A 25,333-nucleotide genomic window follows, 5' to 3' on the forward strand; every position below is an offset into this window, starting at 1 on the left:
ACAGGAGATTCCTTGTAACTTTGGGCTGATTTTTCATTAGCTTGGGTATAGATTGTAGGGATTTATCCTGTTTTTCTGCTGACTGAAGAGCTAAAGCGGCTCTCACAGAATATCAGGGTTGGAAGGGACCTCAGCAGGTCATCTAGTCCAACCCCCTGCTCAAAGCAGGACCAATCCCCAGACAGATTTTTACCCCAGTTCCCTTAATGGCCCCCTCAAGCATTGAACTCACAACCCTGGGTTTAGCAGGCCAATGCTCAAACCACTGAGCTATCCCTCTCCGCCCTCTCAATACGTACTGCTCTGTAGAAACATATTTCTGTTTATTTTCTTTTGCGTCAATTAATGTGATAATTTTGTTCTAATTTAATTTTTTTGCTGGGCAACTTCCTACAGCCTATTGAGAGTTCATTATAATTACTCTCTACAGTGAAATACACATAGAATAGTTGCTGATAATAGGATTAAAGCATTTATAATTGTCATAAAATGTTTCTATATCTCTAAAAGAAATTTTAATAATCATGTTTTAATTGAAAGAGTGAATTTACGTCACTTATCCATTTTTTCAGGTTAGGTATTCTTTCAAAAAACCATCAAAAGTTTCTCATTCTGGAGGAGAGTAGATAGTGTTTGAGGTAATAGTTGCAATTCTATTGTGATTTTATTTGATTGCCTATAGTGTTAGCATTTAAATGGTCCCGATTACACATTGAAGTTAACTTCTTATTGTGGTGAATGAGGTGTTGAATTAGAATGTAAACCTTTGGTATTCTTCTTGCCCTCCCCCCAGGTGTCTTCCCCCCAAGCTGTTCTAAGGAGTATTTGAGGCTGCCTCACATATTGATGAAACTGGTCGCTAATTTTCAATTAAAGAGCATTTATTACCAGCAGTGAAGAAGAGCCAGAAAAATCAGAGCTAGCTTTTAAGATAGTAAGTTAAGGTTGCAGTGCTAACCTTTACAAAATGAATATTTTGTTTCTAAACTAGACATAGTCCATATCTGATATGGAAGGCGTTGGACATTAAGAAAATTAAAGATGGAAGCTCACACTGCCCTATGATGCACTTACAAACACAACAGCTTGGGGAGCATTGTGCAGACTTACTGGAGCCATTGGGTTCCCTTTCCTTATTGCTCAGTAACTAAGGGCTTAGGGGAGAGGATCACTGAGAAGAAACATCTATTTCTTCAAGCAGTCAGCAGTGGAAAAGAGGGAGGAGAGCTATCAAAGTCAAGGAGCTATTAAAACACTGCTGTGTGATGTCCTGATATTATTTTGCTGCACTTGTATCTAAGCATGAGCTCTTAACACCTGTGGACTCTGGCAGAGTTAAGATCCAGATCTGAGCTTTAGAGTATATCATAGCCAATGAGGTTAATCTGAGGCGTGATTATTGCTAGTTGAAAACTTTTCCCAATACCCTGCCATGATCAGTTTACATCTAAGACTAATTCCCAAAATATTGTGCCTTTTGTCACCAAAAAGCAAGCATGTGAAATCCATGGCTCCTGTTTGCACTCGGACTCCCTTAGTGGGACACCTACATCATTTGGAAGATCTTTAGTATAGGGCTATGATTAAAATAGACTAGGAAGCCTTTGTATGTAGTGGTGTTGTAGCTGTGTTGGTCCCAGGATATTAGAGAGACAAGGTGGGTGAGGTAATATCTTTTATTGGACTAACTTCTGTTGGTGAGGGAGACAAACTTTCAAGCTTACACTGAGTGTCTACGCTAGAAACTTAAGTCAACCTAATATAGGTAATTACTGCCGTGGTTCATGTCCACACTACCCTCCTGTTAGTGGTGTGCATCCTCACCAGGAGCACTTCCACCTACTTAAGAGGGGTAGTGTGGGGGGTGAGTGCACGGGCTCTCCACTCCAAACGCAGCTCCGTGCCAGGAGCCTGATTGCCTCCACCCCACAGGCTCTTGGCTCACCACTCCCTGCCGCAGCCAGGAAGTTTCTTGGATCAATGTTTGGTACTCAGTATTCAGAACTTGGGGATTGTAACTACCCACACATCTGTTGAGTACTGAATACAGCCAAACAAGCAACAGAGGTTCTTAAATTATCTAGAAAATACCTTTATGATATAGCAAACAAGAAGTCTCAGGGAGGATTCTCTGCAGACAAGGAGGAACCGATAGTGAATATGAGAATAATAGTGACGCTTGATGCAAATAACTCTAGAAGTCTTGACTTCCATGTACTATGGCACTACAGGCTCTGTTTGCATAATTAAGATTGAGTTGTTTTATACTTGACAAAGAAGTTGAATACCTGTCTGAAGAATACAGAGTGTCGTCCCCAAGCCCATTCTGCTGGTAAAGCTCTCGCATTTAACACTCTATCAAACAATTTGATATTTTCTTAACTGTTTGGTTACGATGAGTCCAGCGGTGTTCGGCATGTGCGTAGAATGTTTCACCCAGGCCGGGGTTTGGGAGGCCCTCGCGCACGTAGATCAAACATGCACTTTACTAGCAGTTCCACTGGTGGGCTTTCATCTTCGCAGAGTTCATATTCTCCAAGCAATAGGGAAGCTATGGATCCTATAGCTGGTAAGAGTCATAATTCCTTATTTTCCCTTTAGAGTTTCTCTCCACATGTAGTGACAAAATCCAAGAGAATGGTTGCTCTGCTAGTCCATATTTAGTGTGTGTGTGTGTGTGTGTGTGTGTGTGTGCGCGCACACACTAGGACCTTCTCTCCCTTCCCCCAAATGAGAAGATTTTATTGATAGCAATGTGCCTTCTTCCAAGGTAACGTTGAAAGTTAAAAACAGATTGTCATGTGAGGTGATGCTTCCAAATCTATGAGTCTTAAAAAGTAGTTTACTAAAAGTTCAGTAACAAGCCCCTGGTTGAGTTGTATAGAAGGACTGAACCCAGGAACTCTGAATCTAAAAACTCTGGTCCTTTAAATTCCAAAGGTCTCTGGTCCAGTCCCCTCAGACAGCCTACCTGCATGCATTGTTACATATTTTAAAAGTGAACAGTGTTTTCAAAATCCATTATCTACCTCAATGCTTCTAATTTGTATTTGTCACGTGTATAGAATTACTCATGGGGAAGATTAGGTACTGTATCTGAATCCTTACTCCACACAAAAATGCTATACTTCAGCGTTAATCAAGATTAAATGAGCTACATTTTGATATTATTGATAAACATTACGAAATGTCGTCTGTTTGCATTCAGACTGAATGGCAGACTTGATAATTTTAAAATACATTTTCAAAGATTACTAAGATAGCCTGTTGTAATTGTAAGCATTTGGGGCAGCTTCTGGTCAAGTTCAGAAGAGTTTGGGGAGAGGAAAATTTCTTACTTTCAAGTTCCAAATAGACATTTGTGGATTTTTAGAATGTACATGGATACCCTTTAAGTATTATTGTTCCACTTTTATGATTCTGGGGGTGGGGGGGGAAACTGGTCTATAATGAGATTGTGACATACCAGGGTACAATCCAGACTAATGAGCAGCTGTGTCACCCCTGCCCTGCAGCCTTGGGTGCTTTACAGTGCCTTGCTGATGGAGCTCCCACCTGGGCCACTAACAAACAGTCGTCCAGCATGCAAGCCACACCCTGAGTGTCTGTGTGTAACTGCAGCCTGCCAGCCACACAGCAGTTACACTCTGACTCTTACCAGCCTGGGTTATCATTACGGGGTGACCCCAACACACCCCAGTCTTACATTTCCCCTCCAGAAATGTACGTCCTGTACTGCCCAGCCTTCTCCTGGACAATAGAGTAAAGTAAGATGGAAGAAAATTATGACCTGTAATATGAAAGGGCAGTAGAAGTTACTTTAAAAAAAAAAAAAAAAAAAAAACCTGTAATGCAATTATTCTGTCTCAAGAATTAAGGGCTTTGTTTATTTTTGTAACCCACATTTCTATAGCAAAATGGGTACATTTAAAAATAGCAATGTTAAAATTACGTGAATCGAGTCCAGGTTTTAATTACTTGGAGCCACCCTCATGAGTTTGGAGAGTCCCCTTGTTTCAATCAGTGCAAAGTGGCGAGCATGCCACTTGCTTCCAACTTCCAAAACCTTTCTGGGACTAATACAAAGGTATAAACATTTCAGAGGGATAATTGTTTGCAAAAGACAAAATTTCCCTCCTCCCTCCCCAAACAAAACACAACAAACTAACGCTTCCCACAAGCTTTTTGAATGCACATAGGTTCTGTCATAACATATGGGCAGTATTTTTTTTTACACTGTTTATTTTTGAAAATACCTTTTTGTACAGACAAAACTCACCAGAGTTCCCACTCGGATCCCCCTGAAACTGAACAATTCCATATTAGCCCTGTCCAAAGCCAGACATGTCTTTATCTAGGCAGGTCTTTACTACCCTTGTAGCAGTAGGCATCTTTATTAGGCCAGTATGAGGGAAGTCATACTAACACCTGCCAGGCAAACGTAAGTATATTATTTATCTGAATTCAGGGAAAACGAGTTTACTGTCTATCTTGTGACCCCAACAGCACTTACACAATGTACAGTATGGTAGAAATCTATGTTCTGAATTGAATCTTCCCCAAAACTAACTCTCAGAAGTGTCATTTTTCTTTTCTACAGCACCGCTTCCCTCGTGTATAGCGGGTGGGAGAGCGGGAGTGAGGGGGAGAGCACCTATGAACTTAAGCCAAAATTGAAATGGTTGCTGAGGCAACAGCCATTTTGCCTAGAAGATAACACTTTAGGGAACTGGCAACTGAAGATATCACCTTGTAGTCAGTCCATAATCTCTAGGAAATGCCCTTTCTTTTTATTGTTCAGACGATTTCAGACTGAGCATTTCTTCATCTTAGTAAAGAAATGAATAGTCTAAATGACGCTTTGAGCTTGGGGAATGGAATGTGTCTTAAGTGTTTTGTAAAGCACTGTGCGCCCATATGGCAGTCTGTGAGATAAGTAATGAAAAAGTATTTTAGAAAGAAATAAGAGATGGGGATATTGATGCACAGGAAATACTTGTGCTCTCATTTGTTAGTGTTAATTTAAGCAAATTTCACAGTAGTACGTTTCTCCTCTTTGCAGAGCTTTTATCTCAGTTATCAGGCGTGAGGCGTTCTGCAGGAGGACAACTCAATTCCTCTGGCCCTTCCGCTTCTCAGTTACAGCAGTTGCAGATGCAACTGCAGTTAGAACGACAACACGCACAGGCAGCACGACAACAACTGGAGACAGCACGCAATGCAACCAGACGCACCAATACAAGCAGTGTCACCACCACTATTACACAATCTACAGCAACAACCAACACATCTAACACAGAAAATAGTCAGCAGGCTATCCAGAACTCCCAGTTTCTTCTTACAAGGTAACTCATTCTAAAAACGTAATCCGATTACTTTTATTACATGCACTATCCCTATTCTTGACCCTGATTTGACAAGGTGCTTAAGCACGTAGCTAACTTTAAGCCCATAAATTGTCACATTAAGTTCAGTGGGACTACTCATATGCTTAAAGTTAAACACATGCTTAAGTGCCATGCCTAGTCGGGGTACTTAATTGCAGCTTAATATCCCATATCCCCTCAATCTCCAATGCCCAACATAATTTGTTTAGCCAATAGGTGATCATGCACAATGCATATGGTAGTGTTCAGCAGATCTGCAGGTGCCACAGAGTTCTGAATTGTAGACACTCGAAATCTTGGCAAAATGATTTTGCACTTTGACTTAGTGCTAGTAATGGATGATCATCAGTAGGGCAGTAGTTATATTTATTCTATTAAACATGCAAGTGCTTGGTCTGAAAACGGTGTTTTTCATATAGCCTGTAAAACTGCACTGCATTATACACCATCTGTTCCACCCAAAATTTAGAATGAGGTTAAATATAATACCATATATATATATATAATAATTAAGTAATTAATTTAGTTCAGTTTGTTTGTAATTGAGATCAGCTGTTTTCCATGGTAGTTAATCACTTAATACAAAATGAGAACACTGGTTGCAGAAACGGAAGCCATAATGAATGGCTTTTAACTGCTGTTGCTGCATCCATGTTGTCCGGAGTAAAGATGAGACTAAAATGAAAAGCCAACCTAGGAACTAAAGTCAAACATGTTGCTTGCAATCAGCTTCCAGCTTTTGCAGACTGCCCTGGAGAGAGCCCTCCTGCAGCTCCTGGAAGCTACTGTCCCAAGAAGTTGCCAGCAAGAGTATCCAGTTAGCTTCCGTGCTGGGTGTAGGTGAGAGGCATTCTCTCACATAACCTTGTTGCCTTTTCCCCACACAATTGTGGGGTAGTTAAAGGTTTGTGTAGTCATAAGGTTTACAACCATTTTTACCACTTACAAATTCATTTTCTGCTGACTTTGTAGAGGAATTGATTCTGACAGTTGTCCTAGACACCGCAGTGCTCAAAGCATAGCTGTGGATTTTTGACTGGATCCCCACATTATAAATGCAAACAGAAAATTTTTGTTTAATCTCATTTTAAACACCAGTGTTTGTGCACTTGCTGTATCCATGTTAACACTGTTCACTGCTTCTCGAGTTCTCTAGCATCAGTTTGAGAGGCATAAAGGGATGTTACTTTATAGATAATTTCCTGTTGATTTTGCTTGTTTACATTACTCCTTCCAGGAAAATAAGAGCATTTCCAATTATATCAGCCTATTTGTTTGAACTCTAATGTAGAGAGAGAGAACCTGGAAGTTAACATTAAATGGTATTTAACAGGAAATGAATGTTTCATCCTAAACTGGAGGTTGAATAGAGTTTCTTCTTCGAATGCTTGCTCATGTCAATTCCATTCTAGGTGTGTGCATGCCCACATGCGCGGCCGTTAGAGATTTTTGCCGTAGCGGTATCCATAGGGTCAGCTGTGATGCCCTCTTGAGTGCTGCGTCCATGCGTCAGTATATTAGGCACCTACACCCTCTCAGTTCCTTCTGACCACCCGTGGTGGTTAATTAGAACACCTCTTCCCCTTGCCTCGCGAGGGCTAGCGGTTCTTCTACTTCAGTCTTCGAGCCTTAAGGGTTTTAAGCCCTGCTCTGACTGTAACAGATCTATGCCTGTTAGTGACCTCCATAGCAGCTGCCTCAAATGCTTGGGGGAATGACCTGTGAAGAAGTGTCGCATCTGTAAGAACTTTCGTCCCAGAACTCTGAAAGAGCGAGACATCCGTTTGAGGGCCCTCCTCATGGAGGCTGCTCTCTGCCTGGCATCCGAGCCTTCCCAGCCAGACTCTGCCCCGAGCACCTCAGCCTCAGTGTGCAGCGCACCCCCGGCACCAGGCTCTGCCTGTCACTGCTCCCTGGTACCGCCTAAGAAGAGGTCGAAGAAGAGTGACTCCCCTGCACCAAGAAGAAGGGCAAAGGACCCAGTTCATGCCAACAGCCCACACTGGAGCCACATAGGACCTCTCCACCCCCCCCCCCCCCCAGTGGGGCCTCCTAGCCCCCTAAGGGATCCTCCACTGACTCCAGGGAGCAGTAAGGGACCCAGACTGGTGGCAGTGCCAAAGCCTTCCCAGACTCTCCCGGCGCGCAGAGAGAGCCTCTACCAGCACTGCCGGCATCGTGTGTGCTGCAGGTCATGGCAAAGCTCCTGGTGAGGGCACGCCAGTTGTAAAGACCCCCCCCCCCCAGAGGGCGGGTGAATGATGCTGGTCTCTGGAGATGAGACAGTGATCCCCGTCTCCACTCCCAAGATCTCTGTGTTCTGCGGGACATCCTACATCACCAGCACCACGCTCACGGTCTCCGCCCTCTCCATGCAGGTTGTCTAGAGGAAGGCACCGGTCATCCTCTTGCTGGCTGTCTCTTCGGTGCAGATCCCCGCTGTGGGAGTGGTCTCTGTCGTGGTACTGATCCCTCCGGCCCTGGAACCGATCCTACTACTCGAGGCACTGGTCTCCCATGGCGCCGGTTAACCATGAGACACAAGTTCGACAGCCCCTCCGTGGTCACCGGAAGGTGTTTCCTCTGGTTCGGAAAGGAATTCAGCCCTTCACCGTGACAGCACCAACGCGAGTGGGCCCCTGAGGCTGCAAGGCCAGTGGCTGGTGCAATGGCCCTACTGGAGCCTGTGATGCCGATGCCTCAGTCCATTCCTCAGCCGCCACCTCAGAACAGCAACCGGCGGCACTGAGCTTGGTAAGTGTGGCACACTTGGAGGCCGGGGTAGAGGAGCATGTGCACACCCCGAAAACCCTCTTCCCACGTGGAGGATGATCCATCGGGGCCTCCCCCGATGACTCAGTTGTCATCTTCATTCCCAGATAAGGTGGTGGCTGGCCCCTCCTGCACCGAGCCCGCCAGACGATTTCAAAGAACATCAGGCCCTGCTTCATATGGTGGCTACGAATTTGGGATTGGAAGTGGAGGAGATGGCCGAACAGGCAGACACCTTTCAGTTCCGGCTCTCTTGGGGAGGTACAACTTCAATTTATGGGACTCCCTCCGTAAGTTCAAGGACTCACTGCCCCAGGAATCGGCCCAGGAATTTGGGGCCCTGGTGGAGAAGGATACGACGGTTGCATGGTGCTCCTTCCAGAGGGCGTGGGACGCGGCTGATTTGGTAGCTAGTGTGGTCGCGGTGGCCATGAGGCATAGTTCCTCAACTGTATTCTTCCCTACCGTTCGGCCTGATTGCGAGTCACCTCGGACCGCTGAGTGCTAGAGATTGTATCTAAGGGCTACACCCTGCAATTCTCGGACACACACACACGGACACACACACACACGGACACACATCCCTTCAGGGACCCTTCTGACAATCAGCTCCTTATTCAGGAGGTCGAGAACCTCATGCAGCTGGGGGCAGTGAAGGAGGTACCCTGGGACATGAGGTGAAAAGGGTTCCACTCCCATTATTTCCTAATCCTGAAAGTGAAAGGGGGTCTAAGACCCATTCTGGACCTGAAGCGCCTCAACAAGTCTCTCAAAAAGTTGAAGTTCCACATGGTCTCCCTGGCCTCCATCATCCCCTCCCTGGATCCGGGAGACTGGTACGCCACCCTCGATCTGAGGAATGCTTATTTCCATATCTCCATCTTCCAAGGTAGCAGACGATTCCTCCGTTTTGTGGTGGGCGGACACCATTTCCAGTCACAGCGTTGTCCTTTGGTCTCTCATCTGCCCCAAGGGTGTTTACAAAAGGTATGGCACCAGTGGCCGCTTACCTCAGGCGTGGAGAACTTCAGGTCTATCTATATCTCGATGATTGGCGCATCAAAGACAGATCTTGGGATCAGGTGCAAAGAAGCCTTGATCTTGTTTATTCCACCTGTCGCGACCTGGGCCTGTTGATAAACAAAAAGAAATCTACCTTCAGGCCGGTGCAACGAATAGAACCAATGAATTCATTGGAGCGGTTCTCAACTCCACACGAGCCAGAGCCTTTTTTCTGGTGGCGCGTTTCCAGGCCATATCAGACCTGATCTCCCATGTGAAAAACTGCCTGCTCACCACTGCTTACACCTGCCTGCAGTTGTTAGGTCACATGGTCGCATATACGTAATCTAGACTGGGTGATCAGGGTACTGGCTCACATCCAATCATCTTTAGATTGGTGGCTGAGCCCCAAATTGGTGTTAGAGGGAGTTCCCTTCGCAGCCCTGTCCACATCGCAGACCCTGGTTTCTGATGCGTTGGACCTGGGCTGGGGAGTCCACCTGGGCGAACTCAGCATGTAAGGCCGCTGGTCGTGGGATGGTCTGTCCCTCCACATAAACGTCAGGGAGCTCAAAGCGCTTCGCCTGGTCTGCCAGGCTTTCCTGCCCCACATGAAGGGCAATGTGGTGCAGGTCCCGACAGACAATACCACAGCGATGTATTACATCAACAGGCAGGGCCAGGGCCAGGTCATCAGCCCTTTGCCATGATGCTCTCTGCCTCTAGGACTTCTGTGTGTGACATACTGTCCATCTGGTGGCTGCATATCTGCCTGGGGCCAAGAACATGGTAGCAGATCACCTCAGTAGGACCTTCTCATCTTGCCACGAGTGGTCGCTCCACCCGGAGTGGTCGGTGTGATCTTCCGGAGGTCGGGGACTCCCCAGGTGGACCTGTTCATGCCTTTCTGCTCCCGAGGTTGTGGGGGGCGGGGAGTCTGAGGTACGCCTTCCCACCGGTGCTGCTAATTCACAAGATCAAACAGGACAAGGCGAAGGTGATCCTGATAGCTCCTGCGTTGCCTCAGCAGCACTAGTTCGGCACGCTGACGGACCTTTTGCTAGCCACCCCGCTGCAGCTGCCTCTCTGGCCGCATCTGCTGTCCCAGAACCACGGCCATCTTCTACATCCGAACCTGATGGTGCTGCACTTGACAGCGTGGCTTCTGCATGGCTAAATGTGGAAGAACTGGAATACTTGGTCCAGGTCCAACAGGTCCTGTGGGTAGCAGAAAGCCATCCACCAGAGCGACCTACCTAGCCAAGTGGAAGAGGTTCACCTGCTGGACGTTGGACTGGGGTATCCAGGCTGAGCAGGGCTCGCTGCAGGCTATCCTGGATTATCTTCTGCACTTCAAGCTCCAGGGGTTGTTCCTATCATCGATCAAAGTCCATTTGGCCGCTATTTTGGCCTTCCACCCTCCACTCCAGGGCAGGTCGGTCTTCGCTCACGACATGTCAGTCCATTTTTGAAAGGTCTGGAGCATCTCTACCCGCATGTCAGGGATCCCATCCCACCCTGGGACTTGAATCTTGTGCTGTTGCAGCTCATGGGTCCTCCCTTTGAGCCTCTAGCTTCCTGCTCCCTTCTCCTCCTCTTCTGAAAAGTTTCTTTCCTGGTTGCAATAATGTCCGCCCGTAGGGTCTCTGAGATCAGGGCGCTTACTTCAGAGCCATCCTATATGGTGTTCTAAAAGGACAAAGTCCAGCAGTGGCCTCATTCAGCGTTCCTGCCCAAGGTAGTTTCACAGTTTCATACTGGCCAAGACGTATACTTACCTGTCTTCTTTCCAAAGCCTCATAAATCGGAAGAGGAGCGCAAATCGCACGCCCTGGACGTCAGGAGAGCGCTTGCCTTCTACATAGACGGACCAAGACATTTTGTAAGTCAACGCAGTTGTTCATTGCAGTGGCAGACAGGATGAAAGGTCACCCAGTGTCTGCGCAGAAGTTTTCGTCCTGGATCACAGCCTGCATCTGTTACTGCTATGACCTGGCAAAGGTGCCTCCACCAGCAACTGAGACTGCTGACTTGAGTAGAGTGCAGGCTTCGTTGGCAGCCTTCCTGGCCCAGGTGCCAATTCAGGATATCTGCAGGGCTGCTACCTGGTCGTCTGTCCACATGTTTACGTCTCATTATGCGCTCACCCAGCAAGCCTGAGACAATGCTCGCTTTGTGAACTCTGAGCCCGTGACCAGGGATACTGCTTGTGAGTCTCCTAGAATGGAATCGACATGAGCAAGCACTCGAAGAAAAAACGGTTACCTACCTTTCGTAACTGTTGTTCTTCGAGATGTGTTGCTCCATTACCCGCCCTCCCACCCCTCTTTGGCGTTGTCGGTAAGAAGGAACTGAGAGGGCATAGGGTCGGCGGCGCTGGATATACCGCAGCATGAGTGCGGCACTCTGACAACGACGCATGTGGGCGCGCGTGCACCTAGAATGGAATGGACATGAGCAACACATCTCGAGGAACAACAGTTACGAAAGTAGGTAACCGGGTTTTCATGTACATTAGATATTTTATTACATTTTAGGTGAGAATAGAAGAAAAATGCAGTAAACAAAGTTGTCATTAATAAATACTACTGCTTTAGAAAACATTAAACTCCGGGGTGGTTCTGTAAAAAAGGCCCATCATCTTTGTGTGATTCCAGCTCTCTTGGGATGCTCGAGGCATTGTAATATACAGGCCTTCTGGATTTTAAAGTTCCTGTTACTTTTTTCATCTGTTGGCTTCCAAATTGATACATTCTCCTCTGCAGCATTTCCTCAGCTTCTGTATGGCAGAAACTTGAAGTTTATATCAAATAATGTATTGCTGTCGTGCTGAGTTTTACCTAAGTTACCAAAAAATCTGATCTCTAGAGATCAAATGTATGTGACATAAATTAAAATATTTTAGAAATAATCAAAGGGCTGGTATTTACAGACTTTGCGTTAGACTTTCAGAGAGTATGTAGAATAGAATTTTTTACATTTAGTAGTGCAAGTTGTCATGTTGTTTGCATTCAGAATTTAATTTCTCCACTTTATCAATCCAATCTGTGCAGACTGTTGTGACTTGAAACAGAAGGTTTTTGAAATGTCTATTTTAGTTGGATCAGGTATGTCAGTCATTGTCAGATCTGTCCGCCTCCAAAGCAGGATAGCAATACACATGCTGGTTCCCAAGGTGTGGTCACGAACACCTTCCAGTGTGTCTCAGTCCAGCAGATGAGAGCATTCTTGCTGTGTAATAATGTCTTCAGCCCAGTGGTTTTTATCAACTGCCTGTCTTGTCTCTCCCTTCACTGTTGTGCAGGTTGAATGATCCTAAGATGTCAGAAGCAGAGCGTCAGTCAATGGAAAGCGAACGGGCAGACCGTAGCCTATTTGTTCAAGAGCTTCTACTGTCCACTTTGATGCGGGAAGAAAGTTCCTCCTCAGATGAGGATGAGAGGGGGGAAATTGCCGATTTTGGTGCTATGGGCTGTGTAGATATTATGCCTTTAGATGTTGCTTTAGAAAACCTAAATTTAAAAGAGAGTAATAAAGGAAACGAGCCTCCTCCACCTCCTCTTTGATGACATCCCACTTCGCAGACAATGTCCTCTGTGCTGTATTTGCCAATGAAAGTGGACAACTACTATCTTGGGTTTGTTTTGGTGATTGTAATTTCAGGTCTGTCACTCTTGTTACATTGTGTACATTCAAAAGGAAGAGAGAAAAGATATATATGATAATCATTTCCACTTAACTAATTTTTACTTCTAGCAGGTAAATGTAGGTTGCAGTGCAGAGGAGAAACCTCTGTGTTCTGTACCTTGACATGCAAAAGGCTCTCCTAATACTCCACGTTCAAACTGAAGAGGAAAAAATGAAAAATCTCTAATGAAGCTGCTGTGTGTATTTATGAATATTAATGAATAAAAACTGCTTGGATGGTTTACCTTAACTACTGCATGAGGTTTTTTGCAGCGTGCATGAGTTTTAGTGACCTTGTCATTTAAAAAATTAAATACAAGGAGTGAAACTATAAAAACCCAAAGCTTTTCCCATTATTCAAAGGTTACATGACAAAAAGGTTGTGTTCACTAGCAGTTTGTACCATGAAGTAGCTTTTGAATAATATGTGACTGAATCACCTATTTCTATGTGCTTCAGCACATAAAGCAAGCTCTGCAGTGGGACAGATTGTTGTTTCCAGGGTTTGGCATTTTGCTATATGTGACTATTATGTTGTCATATTAGTCATCACGTCCCTGTGGAGTTCAGCTTCTCTTTTATGCATCTGTAGGAGACACAACAGGAATGCCACTGCTGGGATCTACTGCAAAGGGCTTTTGTGTGCCCTCAAATCAAATCTTGTTCATCTTTGTTTAAAGTTTTTCTTTTTTGTGGTTGTTAAAATTTTTCAACTGTTAAACATGTTTTATTCAGGTGTAGATGATTCATTTATTCACTGTCTTTAAAAAAAAAAAAAAAGTTAACCTGGATTATGTTGTCTTAGTTTTAAAAGCCTTCACGGTCTCAATCATATTTTTGAGTTATTTATGTATTTGCTTCATAGTTTGCAGAGACTTGTCAGGATCAGGAGAGCTTGAGGATTTGACTTCTCAGACTTCGTCAATATATTACAACTGAATGCTTAATGCTAACTTTAGCACCTTTTATTTATTCTTTCTCTTTGATTAGTTTTGTCTGGCATAAAAAAAGAGTAAAGAGCCTTTTAATTGAATCATGCCACCTACATGCCTATACTATTAATCCTATATGTAAAAAATGTACAGTGTTCTTTGTGCATAGACTTTCATAATAGCCCCAATGCAAAGGCAGCAGGGGTTTGGTTTTTTTGGAATGTAAAGTTAGACTATAAAGACAAAAGTGCACACAGCTTCTGATAAATTTAAAATAGGCTTATACTATAATCATGTCTCTTTCCAGTTCTCTAACCTCGCCCGCTTTCTCTTTCTCTTCCATTCCTGCAGCATTACAAGCATTTTAGAATAAAATTACAGACTTGAACACCAGCTGGTGTTCTCAACAGAACTGTGACGTGTATACTAATCTAAAATAACAAAAAAACCACCCCACAGTTTGAAGTTTCAGTTTCATTCTCATTTTCTTAATCCTCAGATTCCAAGTATTTCCAGCCAGTACAGTACAACTTTGTTTTCGTTCAGTCTCTGCAACAGAAAATGTTTTAAGGGAAATTTTACACCAGTCCTCTGGTTCTACTAGGAGTTACCCCCGGGAGGGATTTTTTTTATTGATTGTTGAGGATTTTCAGAACCAATTTTCAAGCTGTAGTCTTTTCAAACACATCTTCTGCACATTACAATAAGACACACCGTTCAATAAAGCATTTTCAAGACTGTTGTTCAGTTGATTTTCTTTGGTGTTGGTGCATTATCCTGACAGTTTGACTCTGATTTCATAGAATCATAGAAGATCAGGGTTGGAAGGGACCTCAGGCGGTCATCTAGTCCAACCCCCTGCTCAAAGCAGGACCCAACCCCAACTAAATCATCCCAGCTAGGGCTTTGTCAAGCCGGGCCTTAAAAACCTTTAAGGAAGGAGATTCTACCACCTCCCTAGGGAACCCATTCCAGTGCTTCACCACCCTCCTAGTGAAATAGTGTTTCCTAGTAGCCAACCTAGACCTCCCCCACTGCAACTTGAGACCATTGCTTCTTGTTCTGTCATCTGCCACCACTGAAAACAACCTAGCTCCATCCTCTTCAGACTGGACCCCAAAAAAACTGCAAACTGTCTACAAGGTCAGTTCAACTAGCCAACACGGCTTATATAAGACCCAAAAAAAACACTTTAAAACTGTGCAATTGTTTCCACAGTGCATGTACAAGTGAAATTCTTAAGGATGTAATTTTGCTTCACTTACCAGAAAAGCCAGTGTATAAAACCAAAGAGGCATTTCTTCATGAATACTGAACATTATTTAAAATCTGTATAAGGCTGGTTTGTTGAGGACACTTACGTTACATGATTTGCAAACTCCACTCCACTTCTCCTGCAAGGGCTGGTGCCACAAGTGTCTGTTTCATATAAAAGTCTGATACCTTCTGGTTTATATTTAACATTAAACTTTGTAGACGTTATATATTTAAACTCTTCAATGTCCCAGCTATTTCAGATTTTTTAGCTATATGTAACATAAGCAAACACACTGTTTCCTAATGAAGCTTAAAAGAAATCCTGCCTAAAGAGTACTTGTAAGATGGATGAAGAGTATCCTATAAATACTAGTTAAAATATTTTTTTCCCTATAAATGGTGATTGTGCAGGAGTGGCAGCTTTTAGAGAGGGAAAAGGTCAGTGTCCGGGTTTAAAACAGTTATAAAAGTTGTATTCATAAGAAAATATTCTTCTCATTAAAACTAAAAGCTTTCCAGAGTTTTGTATTCTGGGATATTTCAAAAATATTTATGATTAAATCAGGGCTTTATGTTAAAGATGCCCCAGCGTGGAATGAAAACAGCCCTTGAAGATTTTCTGAGGGGAAAGGGGTGAGGTCAGAGGAAAAGACAGACATCTCAGCAATCACACCTTAGGGAATCTCTTCAGGTAGTGGGAAGGGTTGGGTCACCTAAAGTTGAACATTCAATTTGTATACAAGGAGTCCCATGGAAGTCAGTGGGCAGGTTGTATGTGTAAAGTAAATTCCCACTTCCTGGCAAAAAAAACCCCTAATAGTTGGGTGACTTGTGGGCATCTGGAAGAGGGGGAGTATAAAGAGGGTTATCTTATGGCCAGAATGGTGAGCTGGCAGAATGACTGGCCGGCCCCCTGGCAGTAGCCTCGTCCTGTTTTCTCTCTTAAGGTCAGAGCAGAATATCAGTGCTGTGCGTATGGGGTGTGAAGGTCTGGCTCCATTGCCCTTTTGTGGACGTGAACAGGCACAGGTCCTTGCATGTGCCCTCTCTTCTGGGAAGAGTCTCACTGTAAGGCCAGAGTCCTCTGTGTGTGGAGTTAAAATTGAGGCTGACTGAAGCGTGTAAAACACTCGGTGATCAGTAAGATACACAAGTGATCACATCGGGGGGCGGGGGCAGTAGGGCTTACCACTAGGCCTATTTTACATTATATACAGGAGACAAAGGGATATGCAAACTCTTGTTCACTAGGGACGGGACAAGTCCCACAGAGTGTTCTAGGTGGATGCATTTCCCTTAATACAAATGTGACTCGAACTACCTTTGAAACTAACTAGATTCAATCAAGCTTTTTCGTCTGTTTTTCTCAGAAATACACCATAATGAAAACATTTTAATTTAATCTGTTGGCCATCACTAAATTGACTTTCTGGTCCTATCACTTTTTTCACCAAGCCCTTGGGATGTTTCAGTTGTATTAACCTTTAAAACAGTGACATTTTACCAGGAGCTGAGGGAGAATCTCCTTGCATAAAATGGCGAGTGTATTTCCTGGGGTTTATACAGCCATGGCTTTAGTATATTGAGGACAGCAGGGATGACCTTTTAGCCCCCTTCCTGAATTTAGCAGTGGCTTCTCTTTATGACATCTTGTCACCATTCCATCAATTAATGCTGCAAATATTACAGCCTAGGAGCTAAAGCTGGCTGAAAGGATGGAGGTTTGTATCAACCTTCACAGGGACCAAGCTCCAGGCTGCCACACAAGTGCGATCTTGCATAACTTCAGAGGGTGGCCGAGATTGGCCCGTATGGCTACGCTATCAAGTTCTCTTTATCCTCCCGGCAGGGCTTTCATCACTTCCCTGCTCTAAGCGGCCCATTAAAACAAAGAGTAGGCCATGAAACGGTAGACTAAGTTCCTACCCACAAATGACCAGCTCAGAAAAACACCAATGATCCTAACATGACGTAAAACATGTTAACTCATTTCCCTGAGGACTTTTTCTGAAAGGAGGTTTTGCTCATAGCCATCCTACAGGAGTTTCTGACTTGGTTCCCAGCTATTGTAATACATATTACTATACATCTGATCCACCCCCGGAAAGTTTCTTTACTACTTTTCTCTGGACCCTTATTGACAAGTCAGAGCATTGCCTTTTGGTCTGGCCATGGTTCCTGGTGTTTTTGCCAAGGCAAGGTGTCTCAGGCCCTACCGAGGAAGGACCAGTTTATCTATATGTATCTCAGCAACTGGGTAAATGGAGGAAACTGCTGACTTTGGATGAGGTTTGGTCCTTCTTGGAATCACATGGCTGGGTCGTAAACCAACCCAACGTTCATTCTCCTGCTCTTGGGAACTAATCAACGCAGTGATTTCTGCATCAAGACCATAATTTCTATCTCAGTCCCACCCCTTTCTGAGTTGTGCCTGAGCAGTAACTTTTCTATCACAGTAAGGATTTCTAAAGGTTTATTGAGCAGGCCAAATACGTATGGGTCCTGTCACACTATGGTTGTAGCATGGGAGATATGGGTTGTAGACTCAGAAACAGTGAAGGGAGGAAGCCCGGAAAGAAGACAAGAGGGGCTTGTAAGTTTAAAAAAGACTTTAAATTTACAAGATACTGGAATAGTCACACATAGAATTACAGAGATTTGTTTATTGGGACACTGCAACTATCTACTCCAGTAGACACAGGCAGGACTGAAGGTTCTGCTAACCCCCAACAATATCCAAAACAACACTGAGAGAAGGATATAGCACCATCTATTGGTGGAGGTGCTCGCTACCTGAATCATTACAACTTTTCTCCCCTCTAATTAAATTAGCATTTAAAACAGTAACTCCTAGGAACCCAGGCAGTCTGCCACCCACTTAGGTTTATGTGTGCATCTGCCTGCCCAAGTCTATAGTCAGTCATGAACCCCATGCTCATAGTTGGATCCAGATTATCAGAGCACAGAAATTGTGTCCTTAAGGTCAAGCCTCTGTGTTGCGGACAGACTGTCTGATGAAGACAGCAGTGTGTTGAGGTCCCGAGAACAACCTGGCAATTCCTCCTCTACAACTGGTCTCCCGTGATGAAACACAAGTCCCTCATGAGGTACCTCCCGATCGTCTTCTGCTGCATCCCTCTGGAATAGCTGTTGAGCATCCTCAGTGGCTGCCCTCCCCTTTCTTTCCATGAGTCTGTCCACCAATTCTTGATGCACTGCAATGGGGCGAGCGCTTACCATTTGTAGCAACAAGGATACGTTGTTTAATCGCTGAATGAGATCCCACCAAAAAGAAGTAAGTTTGGGATTTCCCCCTCCCCCCGCTTTTTCTCATCGCAGAGCCACACCAGTTCTCCTTTCTGGATTTCCTTTCTTCTTCCTCTGATTGCACAGGTGCGTTCCGCTCTCCGGGTCCGTGTGCCCCATTGCACAGCCATCAAAAACAGTCTTGCCTCAGCAGCACCCATCTAGGTGGCTCACGCACCCTCCACTGTTGCATTACACTGCAGGTATAAAGGACAAAGCTGCCCTTGTACCCCCCCCCCCCCTTATTCCTTCTTACCACCCAGGCTGGCCATTGGCACTACTTTGGCAGTATGTCTCAGCCTTCGGATCAATAGTTTCGTGTCTCATTGTAATTATGAAGTTTCTAGTTTAAAAAAAAAATAAATCTGTTTTTCTGTTCCCCGTTTGGGGAGCTTGTGCCAGGGTCTGCCCCAGTCTCTGGGCTTCAAGTCCTCTGCATCTGCCACAAAACACAGGCCTGTCAGCAACCTGCATGACTCTTGTCTTAAGTGCCTGGGGGGGAGACACTTAAAGGACTGGTGCCAAGTTTGTTAGGACTTTAAGCCTAGAACAAAGGACAGGGGAGCTAGGCCTAAGTTCCTGCTCAGGGAAGTGGCACAGAGCCTACCCTAGGCAACAGCCCAGTCTGAGTCAATACCGCATGCTGCAGCTTCAGTCAGAAGCTCACCTCCGAGACTGTCTGAGTCCCAGCACTCGTCTCCTTCATCTGTGCCCAGGAAGTGGCATGAGGCTTCCAAAGGGGCACCAAGCCCAGGAAGATCTCCACCCCCCAAGCTGGCTAAACAGGGAGGAAAGGAGCCGGGCAGAGGGCGTTCCGGTTTGAAGCATGGCGCCTTCTCCAAGTTTGTGGCACTAGCGGCAGTGTTGACTCCGGTGCTGCTACCGTCTCTGTCAAATCCAGAGCCAGAAACAGCATCCTCAACGGCAGCAGCACTGTGGCAACCAGAGATGATCTCAGTGCCAACTACATCAGAGGTGTTTGCTGTGGTGAGAGACCTTCTAAGCCTGTTGGTACCGGTGTCTCCAGTGATACAGGAAATAGCTCTTCCGGTGCCATCAGATTGCCCAGCACTGACTCTGTTGGTGCAGCCTCCTGTCCTGTACCACTCTTACAAGTCAGCCTACTCATCAGTACCCTTGGGGGCTAGCGGGAAGCTAGCAACAATAGCATTTCTTCAGCCGTCAGGATCTCGGCACCAGTCTCTGGCACCGACAGGATCGGCTCCTCCATGGTCGGTGGAAGGAGAGGCCTCTTCGGTTTCTGAGGTGGGATCAGACATCTCCCAGCCTCAGAGCAAAACTCGTCCCGCCCTAGATCCTACCACCCTGGGTATCCTCAGGCCTCTGCCTCAGGGCTTGCGGTGGGAATGGGGCCAGGAGGCCCTTGGGGCCTGGCCCTTTATCGGTGGCCTTTTTGGAACCCCTGTGGATTCCCCTAACTGCCAGGTCATCCCCACATCCTTCTTACTCAGTCTCCTCATCCAGATGAGGCGAAAGGTAGCACTGAGTCAAACCTGCTTCTGGGGTGGGTACTGGGCCCAGTCCCGAGCCACTGGCAATGGTTCCCGAAGAGCCTGCGTAGCAGCCTGAGGAAGAGACATCCTGAGTTTTCATCCTCATCCTCTCCAGGTAAGGCAGTGTCTTCTGGGATAACATCATCCCCGGCTGATGGCTATAAGGCATAGCAGGAGCTACTGAAGAGTGTGGCTTTGGACCTGGGCATTCAGGTTTGAGGAGGTGAGGGAGCCCTCTCACCTCATTAATATTTTATCTACAGCAGATTCATCTAGACAGGCTCTGCCAATCAATGAGGCGATTTTGGAACCTATAACATCCCTTTGGCAGACCCCATCATTGTGGCCTCCCACATCAAAGCTTGCAGAGTGCAAATATTATGCGCCCTCACAGGGGTTTGGCTACCTGTACTCCCATCCTCATCCAGCGTCACTAGTGCTTGCAGCGGCTAATGAGAGCTAGGGGGCCTCAAGCTACCACCCCGCGAATCCAAAGGTGAAAAGAAGCTGGCTTTATTTGGTAGAAACCTTTAGTTGACTGGACGGTTGCAACTTAGAATTGCCAACCAACAGGCCTTGTTGGGGTGCTATGGTTTTAACTGGTGGGTTTCTATGGGGAAAGTTGAGGATCTGATGCCTGAGAATGCGAGGCAGAAGTTCTCACTAGTGATTGAGGGCAGGTTAGCGGGGAGGACTTCAGGTGCAGGCGGGGCTAGCCGCTGCAGATGCACATTTAGTCTCTATGGGAAGGTGCTCTTGGCCACAGTCTTCTGGGTTACCCCATGAAGTCCAGCAAACTACTCTGGATTTGCCCTTTGAAGGTGCTTCGCTGCTCGCAGAGGAAACAGATACCAAACTCCACGGCCTCAAGGACTCAGGGGCAAACTTAGAAGTCTTTGGGCTTGTATCCCAGTATAAGGCTACAGCTCCTCATCAGGACCTGTCCGGAAAGAAGAGCAGGGGGGTTAGGAATCGGTCTGCCCCTCCTTCAACTTCTGCATCAGCTCCTGGCCCTTCTAGACACTCAGTGGCAGGCAGCGCTAAGCAGACATTTTGACGGCTCAGTCGAGGATGTCATGACTGTTTTCATGCTTCCAGATCCCGTTTCACCTATTTTTGCAAACTCTCTCCCCCACTTCCCCAGTGGGGAATTCCACTGGAATTACTTCAGACCAACGGGTCTTCAGCACTGTGGAAGCAGGCTACAGCCTCTGCTCCTACTTCCCACCCTCCCCATCCCTCTTCAGTGACCGTCTAATGAGAAGCTCCTCCTCGAGGAGATTCAATCTCTCCTTCTGATGGGTGCCACTCAGGAGGTTCCACAAGGTCTCAGAGGCATGGGGGTTTTATTCCCAGTCCTGAAAATGAAGGGTGGGGGCAGGTCTCAGCCCACTCTTGGGATTGCATCTTCTCAACAAGCATTTAAAAAAGACAGTTTTGCATGGTCACCCTAGCTTCTATTATCCCCTCCCTTTATCCTGGAGACTAGTCTGCCAGTTTATAGGGCCAGTACTGGACTGGTCTCAAGGGAGAGCTTTCCTTCCAGACTTGAGGTTTCAGACAGTTTGTGCCATTATTACAGATCTCAAGTCTCACCCCATCACAAAACTGTTTGAGGCTGCTGGGGCATATGGTCTTGTGCACATAACATGGTCCAAATATGCCAAACTGTGCTTCAAAAGTCTTTAGAGTTGGCTAGCCGCAGTTTACTCACTGAGCCGTCATCTCAACTTGGTAATGAGGATGCCCTCTGAGGTCCTTGCCTCCCTCCAGACAGTGTGTGCAGGGGTGTCCCTGTTGACTGTCCTCAACTGACCCTCACGTTAGTGATGGATGCATCTGCTTTCAGGTGTGGGGGGCCAACTCAGTGCTCTTCTGACTCAGGGACGATGTTCTTCAGGAAACCTGTCTTTACGTATCGATGTCGGAGAACTGAAAGCTATCAGGCTAGCATGTCAGGTGTTTCTTCTGCAGGTGCAGGGGAAGAGCCTGTTCTCACAATACAGTGGCAATGTTTTACCTCAACAGGCAGGGAGGAGCCCAATCTTCCCTGCTCTGCCAAATGGCAACTCAACTTTGGGAGGTCTGCATTGCCAGCTTGGTAGCCCTCAAGCATCTCGCCTCCTGGGGATGCAGAATGATCTTGCAGATCACCTCAGCAGGTAATTTATGAATCACCACAAGTGGTCTCTTTGCTCAGATGTGGCCAGACTCATCGTCCAAGGGTGGGGGTCTCCCCAAATTGACCTGTTTGGCACAAGAACCAACAAAAAATGTCAGCAATTCTGTTCCCTGCAAGGTTGCAGCCCAGACTCCCTGACAGACGCAGTCTTGCTTCCCTGGTCGAACAGGCTCCTCTATGCTTTCCCAGCAATCCGACTTAGTCACAGAGTATTGCTGAAGATCAGGTGGAAACAGGATAGAGTCACATTCGTAGCCCAGGGTGGGCCCGCCAACACTGGTTCTCCAGTCTCCTAGCTTGGTTAATGAAACCTCCAATTTTGCTTCCATTGGACCCGGACCTAATTGCCCAAGACCATGGTCACCTGCACCACCCACAAGCTCTTCATTTAACTATACTTCATGGCTAGACAATAGAGACGAGTCTTGTTCGAAAGAGGTGCAGAAGGTCCTGCTAAATGGTAGCAAGTCATGTACTAGAGCTACTCACCTTGCTCAGTGAAGAGATTTTTCTATCTGGTCGCTCCATTCTAGGGTTTTGCCATCCTGTTCCTTGATCCAACACGTTCTAGAATCACTCTTGGACCTGAAGTGCCAAGGGTTGACCATGAGTCCAGTCAAGATGCACGGAGTGGCTATTTCTGCCTTTCACCCGAAGGTGGATGATTGGTCTGTTTTGCTAAGGTTTCTCAAAGGCCTGAACAAATTGTATCCTCAGGTGCACGATCCTTTTCCCTTGTGGGACCTGACCTCAGTGCTATCAAGCCCAGCCCACGCAGCTGTGACTGCCTTGTCATCCCGTGACCTGGGCTGGGCGAGGCCCTGGCTTGGATTAGGACGGCTTCCTCAGGCAGGTGCTGGGGAGCTGCCAAGCAGACACTGCTCATTAGCTGACACACTGAGCCCATTCCTGCCTCCCCACAGTCCTTTCCTGCTGCAGCCTTTGCCCCCATCTCCCTCCAGCTTGCACCGGCTGCTCTGCTCTTGTGCAGAGGGTGAAGGAGCGCCGAGTGCCGGCCTGGCCCCCTCCCCCCAGCACTCCCACCCCTGCCAGCTGGGGGTGAGAATGAAGCGACCATGCCCCTCCCACCCCCCAAGCGTGTCTCCTCACTGGGAGAAGGGAGTGAAGGATCCTCCCCCGGCCCCCCCAGGAAGAGGTGAATGTGCCCCAGCTCCCTATAGCTCCCTGCCCCATTATCTGGAAGAGGGCAGGGCAGACTTTGCCCCCATCCCTGTCCAGCTTGACACCCCCCCCCCGTTTCCTAGGGGGAAAGGCAGCCTCAGCACCTCACCTCAGTACCTGTGGTGGGGAGCGACCATCCCTCCAGGGCCCTCCGGACTCCATTCCCAACTCTCTGGGGACAATCACTCCCCTGCCCACTGCCTGGGACAAGGGCGGGATGTTTCCCCTGCCCCACTTTATTTGTCTCCTAAGGTGAAGGCTAAAGATGGGGTCTCTCTCTGTTCCTTACAGCCCCAAAAGCACATCTTTGTCTTACACGTCAGGCTCAGGGGGGCGGTGCCATGTTAATTTTCTGTCGCTGCATCAGGACAGCCACCCCCCCCATCCCCAGTTTAGCTCAATGGCTTTGCTTACTGCTGAGGTAAACTGAGGTAACCCCACTTTCTTCTTCGAGTGATTGTTCACGTCCATTATACATTAGGTGTGTGCGCGCCGCGTGCACGGACGTTGGAAACTTTTTCTCTCAGCGGCTCCCGTCGGGCCGGCAGGGACCCCACCTCCCGCCAGAGCGGCGCCCTGCTCTAGCGTGTATATATATCCCTGCGGGCCCAACCCTCCCTCAGTTCCTTCTTACCGTCTGTGACGGCGTTGGAACAACTCTGTCTCTTGCTTGAGAGTGTCCCTTAGTGTTAATTGTTAGTGTTACTCTTAGCAGTTCTCAGTTCTCAGTAGCTAGTGTTAATCTTAGCAGTTATCAGTTCTTTTAGTAGTAGTTAAGCTCCTTTGTGTTAAGTGTTTGGTCAATCCCGACACCGGCCCTGGGTGGCGGGACATGCCGCATGCCCAAGGCTTCAAGGCTTGTGCCACGTGCCGCAAGCCTATGCCGATAAGCGATCCCCACGACTCGTGTCTCCGTTGCCTGGGGGAAGCACACCAAAAAGAGCGCTGCAAGATCTGTAAGGCCTTCAAGCCCAGGACTCAGAAAGAGAGAGACTTTTGCCTTAAGCAGTTGCTCATGGAGGCTGCATTACAGCCCTCTTCTTTGGCACAGCAGGCCACGGCACCGTCAACTTCGGTGCGGAGTGCCCCTGCATCGGTTCGTGATCCGGCACCAACGGGGCACCCTAAGCCTACGGCACCGACAAAGCAGGACCGCCCCCGGCACCGGTCATCTTCACCGGCAAAATCGAAGGGCCAACCCAAGGCCCGAGGACGCTCCCCACATAAGAGGGCAGCGCCTGCGAAGACCTTGAGTGCGCCTAAGGGCGTGGCGGCCCCAGGACAGATCCCGGTGCCCGTGGCTCCAGCGCTGAGAGGCCCGTCGAGCCCCGGGATAGGCGCATCGAGTGAGGAGGAAGGGCTGGAGGAGCTTTTGGAACAGCCCTCCACCCCGGACATGTTTGAGGCAGCAAAGGACCTCATCGTATTGTCTGCTTCCGCTAAGGGCCCCCTCCAAGCCAAGGACAATCCGCTGAGACTGTCATCCAGAGGCAAGCCGGCAATGGTGCACCCATCACGGTCACCATCTTGGCACCATTCACGGCGCCGATCCCGGTCGAGCTCCGCCTCAGTGGACTCCCGGCTACCCTCGGCGCAGAGGGCCACACAGCCGTCGGGCCCGAATAAGCGCCCGGCACCGACCCAGCAGTCCTACTCAAGTAGGCACTGGGACGTGTCAGCCACGTGATCCCCGAGACTGACCACTCGCAGTCGTTCCCGGTCCCGAGGTCACCGGTACCGGTCCAGGTCGGCAAGACACTACTCCCAGTCACGGAGGCACTACTCTCCGACCCCAGAACGGCACTGTCCCACGGCACCACCGTGGCCATCCAGGTCACCATCCGTGGTTTCGGACGCAGACTCGGGCCAGTCCAGCAGATTTACCCACAGGGCACCATCTGGTAGGGAACACGAAGCCGCTTGGCACCCACAGTGGGGCCAGCCAGGACAATGGCCATTCTGGACCCCTTGGGCCTACCACCAGCAAGGCCCCCCGCCCAGGACCTCGAGATCTGGCCCCTCAGGACACCGGTCCCGCTCCCCACAGGGGCACCCCTCCTCTCACAAGGAGGCCATGGTCTCCAGACCGCTGGAGCGAGAGAGAACCTACTC

The 25,333-nt window shown here is 47.4% G+C and overlaps 1 protein-coding gene and 1 non-coding gene across 2 annotated transcripts in view; both read left to right on the plus strand.

The window, feature by feature from the left end:
* Positions 1-14,522, plus strand: part of KCMF1 (potassium channel modulatory factor 1) — a 72,951-nt gene extending 58,429 nt beyond the window's left edge. Inside the window, exons 5-7 of the mRNA XM_054032069.1 lie at positions 2,395-2,569; positions 5,063-5,345; positions 12,466-14,522. Coding sequence (XP_053888044.1) covers positions 2,395-2,569; positions 5,063-5,345; positions 12,466-12,727 — 720 coding nt within the window. The 3' untranslated portion in view covers positions 12,728-14,522. The remainder of the gene's footprint in view (positions 1-2,394; positions 2,570-5,062; positions 5,346-12,465) is intronic.
* Positions 1,345-1,488, plus strand: LOC128839890 (U4 spliceosomal RNA). The gene has a single exon (XR_008445546.1). It is a non-coding gene; the product is annotated as a U4 spliceosomal RNA (small nuclear RNA).
* Positions 14,523-25,333: the final 10,811 nt, after the last annotated feature.

This window comes from Malaclemys terrapin, chromosome 6 (genome assembly GCF_027887155.1).
Source record: "Malaclemys terrapin pileata isolate rMalTer1 chromosome 6, rMalTer1.hap1, whole genome shotgun sequence".
NCBI classification, from domain to species: Eukaryota; Metazoa; Chordata; order Testudines; family Emydidae; genus Malaclemys; species Malaclemys terrapin.